Here is a 6,233-nt window from a genome sequence, read left to right as displayed (position 1 = left end):
TTTCTGTTTTTTTTTTTTTTTTGAGATTCGGCGGTCCGAAATTGGTTTCGAAAATGAACCCGCCATTGTTTAAGATTTGCTAGGACTCCCTCTCCTTACGGCGCGTGTACTCACGCATCCATGCCATGCAACTTCATTTTTTAATACTTAATAATATTACATGCCAAAATTGCTCTTTTTCTCTAGATTTTCCCCTTTCCTAAGGAACTTTTTTTAATTCATGGGTTCTTAGGGTGTCACATCGGATCTCTCGATAGAGATTGTGTCATGTCTCTAGCTAATTGTCCAACAAGTAGAGGTAGAAAGATGATCCCCGTCCCATAAGACTTTTAATAGTTATTATAAAAATGTAAGATTCATGTCAAGTTTGATCGATCTAGTCTTCATACTATTTAAGGTGCGAGTTTGGAAAAACATAAAAAAATTAAAAATTTGATTGAAGGGGCGGCAGAAGAAGATTGACACTTTGAACAAACTTTTCATTGAGAAAATAGTCGTTCAATTAAATTAAAAAATTAATAATAAAAGGTGTGACTTATAAAAAGGAACACGGCCATGAGTAAATTTGAGTTTAACACGGTAACAATTATATCATTAAAGAATTAATGAAGATGGTTATTGCATTTTTGCTAGGGTTTGAGGTTAAGTTTCAATAATTTCATAAGTTATTTTACTTTTTATACAAAATATTTAGTCACCCAGTCAACAGCACCAGTGGTCTAGTGGTACAATAGTACCCTGCCACGGTACAGACCCGGGTTCGATTCCCGGCTGGTGCAGTTTATTTTCTTTTGCGCTAGATGTAAACAGCAATAAAAATATAAAATATCAGCTTATAAGTGGACAGCACAACTTATAGTCACAGTGAAAGAAAAATAATAGTAACAAAGTCTGTAAACAAGCTTCCAAATAATGAATAAAAAGAGTCTACATTTTATTTATATTAATCAAACATCAGCAGATACTTCATCTAGAATTCCCATATTCACAAATACAACTTGCAGATGAAACGCTGCAGTGATGAAATCATAACCCTTTTACCAAATTACAAGCCATTCCACTCTTATCAAGCTAAAAACCACCACTTCACTTTGGAGGACGAGTAAGGCTGTGTTTGGCACTTTTGAGCTTTGACACAGCATCGTGGATGTCAATGCGGTTCACTGGAGTATTCACTGTGCATGACAGTGCTACTCCAATTACTTCGGTCAAACAATCTTTTTGCATTTCTGAACTGATGGTTCTACCTTCATACTCCAAATCCACACTCACTTCTGTCAGCTCATCATCAATCACTTCCATTATGTGTTCGGGGAAACATGAATCCACCCATTTTATCAAATTCAATTCTCCTGTGAAATATTCATCTGTTGGCCTCTTTCCTGTAAAAAGCTCCAGCAATGTTACTCCAAAACTGTACACATCTCCGGCTGTTGTTGGCTTCATTCCATACCCGTACTCTACAATATCAAAATTACAACTTTTAAAAGTTTAGTTCTTCAAAAGTGGTTGATGAAAGCAAGAAAGTCTGTTCTGATATGACAGATGATGTACAAACCTGGAGGAAGATAACCAATTGAACCTTTTAGGACGTGTGTGGAAGTGATGGAAGATTGAGTGTTTGCACTTTCCATCAGCAACCGAGCCAATCCAAAATCTCCTACCTTTGCTGTCATGTCTGCATCTAGAAGGATGTTGCTAGGCTTTAAATCACAGTGAACTATAGGAAGTTCACAATCGTGGTGCAAGTAATTTATTGCTGAACCAACGTCGATGGCAATGTCTACTCGCTCAAGGACATTCAGCCCAAGTCCACGTTCATGGCTTATTTGGCCATGAACCCACTCATCCAAGCTTCCATTGCTCAAAAGTTCATAAATCAAAGCTCGAAATTCCATGTTTGAGAAGTCTATGCTAGAGCAGGTGGTGATGAGTTTAACGAGATTTCGATGTCTCACATTCCGCAAAGCTTCACACTCAGCCTTAAAGCTCCTTATAGAACCAGTCCTGATAACGTCAAGAACCTTAATAGCCACGGGGACATCTTGCTTTAAAATGCCCTTGTATACAGACCCAAAGCTCCCTTTTCCAATCAAGTGTTGCTCGCTGAAATTCTCTGTTGCCAAACGCAGCTCATCGTAAGACACCATTTCATGTTGACCCTTGACAAACTCCGTGGATGGTGCAGTCTTTGACTTCTTCCTCATGAAATGGATCAGCGTACCAATGATAAAGCTCAGTGCCAACGTTGAAAAAGCAACTGTGAAGATTATAACTTTGACTACTCTGTCGTGTTTAGACTCGCTCCCTGGACATGAGGAATACAAGCAAAGTTTTGAGTTTCCTTGTAAACCGACATTGGCCCTGTTCTTAAAGATTCCCTCTTGAGGAACTTCTCCCTCAAGGTCATTAAAAGAGAGATTCAGGTACTGAAGAGCTAATAGATATTGAAGATTATCAGGGATGGGACCAGAGAGATGATTTGAAGAGAGGTCAATAACTTTGATGGCTCTAAGTTCTCCAAGACTACTGGGGATGTGGCCTGATAACTTATTTCTGGCCATAAACAATTCCTCTATGCTCCCCCAGCCTTTGATCGACGAAGGAATCTCTCCAGATATGAGATTGTTGGAGAGATCAATCTGAAAGAGATTTGAAAGGGACCCAATTTCCTCCGGCAGAGGACCACTAAGGAGATTGTTGGACATATTCAATTTAGTAGTGGCAGGGAGATTCAGGGCTTCTTTGGGTATGCTTCCATTTAGCTTATTGTTGGATAAATCCATCGCGAGAAGCTTCTGGAAGTTTCTGAAAGAGGTGGGAATGCCACCAATTAACTCATTTCCAGATAAATCAAGATTGTTCAACTTTTGAAGATTTCCCAAGGAGCTTGGAATCCAACCTGAGAACCGATTTTTGGCCAAAACAAGGCTTTGGAGGTTCTCCAATTGGCCAATCTCATATGGGATTTCGCCTGATAATGAATTGTAGCTGAAATTCAGCAAAGCCAAGCCATTTAAATTCCCAATCGTGGGAGGTATACTCCCAGAGAGACGATTGTCTCCCATGAACAATATGGAAAGTGATTTAGAAAGATTCCCAATGGAGTCTGGAATTTGACCTTCAAAATTGTTGCCATCAATGGCAAGAAACGAAAGGTGGGGACTTTTTGTCAAGGAAGTGATGAAATTAATCCCATCATTGCCGGAGGTGAGGTTATTGTACCCAATATTATACATAGTAAGGTTGTGAAGATTCTCCAAACCTGGTGGGACTGTCCCTTCAAGAAAATTGTAGGCAAAACGGATGACTTGAATATTAGTGATGTTATGCAAGGAAGGAGGAATTGTTCCTGTAAATTCATTGAAACAGAAATTGAAAACTAAAAGATTGGGGAGCGTATGGCCGACATCCCTCGGAAATGTTCCCCATAGTCTGTTGGAAGCCAAGGCCAGAGTGACTAAAGAAGACATGTTGAATATGGCAGGGGGGACTGTGCCGGTGAGATTGTTAATGGTGATGATAAGATCCTTAAGATTTTGGAGACGACTCAGCTCGGTTGGAATTGGGCCAGTAAGAGAATTGGTACCAAAATTTATGGTGACAAGAGAAGAAAGATTGCCAAATGAAGGTGGGATTTCGCCAAAAAGATGATTCCGTGCCAGATTCAAGACTTTGAGGTTGGTTAAGAGACTGAGCTCATGAGGAAGAGTGGATAGTATGTTATTGGAGGTTAAGTCGAGGGTCTCGAGTGCAGCCATGGCACTGATGTTGGAGGGGAATCCACCTTGAAGGGCGTTGAAGCTCATGTTGAGGAGATTGATGCGAAAAAGGTTAGAAATTTGATGTGGAATAGGTCCTGTTAAGAGGTTGTTTTGAAGCTCAAGGGAATGGAGGAAAGTGAGGTTGCCAATATGAGGATCTAAGGAGCCTGAAAGCTGCAAGCCTGAAAGATCAAGGGCAACAACTCTGTTGCCATCTTTGTTGCAGCTGACACGAGTCCAGTTGCAGGGGGAAGAGTTTGAGTTATCCCAAGAAGAGACAGGATTTGACGGCTGCAGATTAATAAATCCAGACTTTATTGAAATCAATGCCTGTTTGTCTGTTTCAATGCTCAAACTGGCTGATCCAACCAAGGAAAATGAGGCTGTGAAAGCTAAAGCTGCAACAAACATGGCAAGCTTAACAGCAGGGGTTTGAGTTCCCATGGCGCTAACCTCTTACTATTGGTTGTGAATTTGAAGGAGGATGAAGGAAGCTCGCTATTTATATTAATACTGTTAGGAATCACGACTCTCCACAATGGTATGATATTGTCCACTTTGAGCATAAGCTCTCATGGCTTTGCTTTGGGCTTCCCCAAAAGGCCTCATACCAATGAAGATAATATTCCTCACTTATAAACCCATGATCTTCCACTAAATTAACCAATGTGGGACACTCCCAATCCCAATAATCCTCAACAAATACAACCTCGTGCATTGCAGAAAATAATTGTCAAACAAATTTTGTCGCCTTATGTGAACAAATTAATGTGTAAATGTCAATCCATTGCCACATAATGAAGATAATCCTAGAATAATGGAAAATCATTGAAAAATAATAATATAAAAGAAATGATAGAAATTTAGTATAGGTATAGAAAATGCAACGACGGTCCAATGTATTTAAGCTATGAAAAAGACATTGAAACGTCAATCCAGCCCACTGTCACAAACAAAGTCAAACGTATGAGGTTTGAAATGGAAGGCATATAAGTTCATGATAAATTGTTTATATAAGTTGCCATTTTACTCCATTAATAAGATATTAATCACAATATTTAATAATTTTGTAGTATATAACTGAATGAATAAAACATCTATATTCTTTATTGAAGAAGTTAAAAGATTAAATTTCTTTTACTATCCAAGTCCCATTTCTTCTTTATTCAAACCCAAAAAAAAAAAACGTACAAAATGGCAAAGAACGTCCACCGACTTCAACCTTAATTCGCCTCTAAACTGTATCTTACTAGTACCATTTGTGACAACTCATGCTTAGGATAAGATCAGGATCAGGATCGATAAGAGTAAAAACTATTTCCACGAATCAACATGAATCATTGCAGCATGTTTTGACCTCAATCACACTTATTATAGGCAAATTTTTAGAAGGTCACACAATATAGAATTGCTCATAGCAAAACACACTTAACTTTGGAGTTAATACGATTAAGCAACCAAAGACTAAGGTACACATCGTTCGACTTTCAATTCTTAAAGTTTTTTTTAATCATCTTATTACGAGGGTTGTTCTCACTATATATATATACATACATTTTACTCAAGCGTCACATATTTATTTTTAATAAATAAAAAAGAGATCGAGGAAGAAAGAAGATGGGAAATCCATTGAAATTTAATTAAAATTTTGATTATTGCATCTTTCTAAATTACATTAATCAAAATTCTTATATATATGTAAAAAAAAATTATATATTAAAATTTAAAAATAAAAATTTAATAGATGGTTAATTAATTTAGTTATGAAAGTTTAGATAATACACCCATAATTTATAAAGTTTAGGTAAAAATTAATTGTTTTTTCTCTTATGCAACATTATTTTAAAAGGCATTTATTTGGTGGATTCGTTTTGGATGACATGCACGTACACGGGGAATGCTATCAGGAGGTGGTACAGACACTTCGTCAGCATCAATGGAATGGGCACTTTCACTACTACTCAACAACCCTCACTCCCTCCTGAAACACCAGGCAGAAACCGACGCCCACCTCGGTCCCAATAGACTCGTTCAAGACTCCCACCTTACCAACCCTACCCTACCCCCCTCCCTCCTAAAACACACGTTCTGCATTTACCCAGTCGCCCCATAGCTACTTGACCGGGTCGTCGGTGCCTTCCACGTGCCTCGCGGCACAATGTTGCTTGTAAACAACTGGGCCATTCAAAACAATGCCGAGCCTTATCCGAAGTCGGTGGTGTTTAGGCCAGAGAGATTCAATTTAGGGGAAGTGGAGGGGCTGGCCCGGCATGGGCCTGGCGACGCGGATGGTGGGGCTGACTTTGGGGTATTTGATTCAGTGCTTTGAATGGGGGAGGAGATGGTGGGGGTGACTTTGTTGTGTTTGATTCTATTTAATCATCATCTATTTCAGAATATTATTGAAATTTTTGTAATTTAAAAATATTTTTGAGTGACAAATTACAAAGTGGACAGAGTATCTTTATT

The 6,233-nt window shown here is 38.6% G+C and overlaps 1 protein-coding gene and 1 non-coding gene across 2 annotated transcripts; one reads left to right on the top strand and one right to left on the bottom strand.

The window, feature by feature from the left end:
* Nucleotides 1–708: 708 nt before the first annotated feature.
* On the top strand, nt 709–779 carry TRNAG-GCC. The gene has a single exon. It is a non-coding gene; the product is annotated as a tRNA-Gly (tRNA).
* Nucleotides 780–960: 181 nt separating this feature from the next.
* On the bottom strand, nt 961–4,208 carry LOC111462954 (probable LRR receptor-like serine/threonine-protein kinase At3g47570). Its single transcript, XM_023106788.1, has 2 exons — nt 1,559–4,208; nt 961–1,460 (listed from the first exon to the last, which is right to left on the bottom strand). Exons 1-2 carry the CDS (start codon nt 4,206–4,208, stop codon nt 1,087–1,089), a joined length of 3,024 nt encoding a protein of 1,007 aa, XP_022962556.1. The 3' UTR covers nt 961–1,086.
* Between the last annotated feature and the right edge of the window lie 2,025 nt (nt 4,209–6,233).

Source organism: Cucurbita moschata, unplaced genomic scaffold, assembly GCF_002738365.1.
Source record: "Cucurbita moschata cultivar Rifu unplaced genomic scaffold, Cmos_1.0 Cmo_Scf00027, whole genome shotgun sequence".
Classification (NCBI taxonomy): Eukaryota; Viridiplantae; Streptophyta; class Magnoliopsida; order Cucurbitales; family Cucurbitaceae; genus Cucurbita; species Cucurbita moschata.
The sequence above is the reverse complement of the archived record's forward strand: the minus strand, read 5'-3'. Positions and strand labels throughout refer to the sequence as shown.

Excerpts from the sequence above, each read along its gene's own strand:
- LOC111462954 (XM_023106788.1), bottom strand. The coding sequence starts at position 4,208 with ATGGGAACTCAAACCCCTGCTGTTAAGCTTGCCATGTTTGTTGCAGCT. Across the intron at positions 1,461-1,558 it reads AATTGGTTATCTTCCTCCAG|AGTACGGGTATGGAATGAAG; the intron begins GTTTGTACATCA and ends TTGATATTGTAG.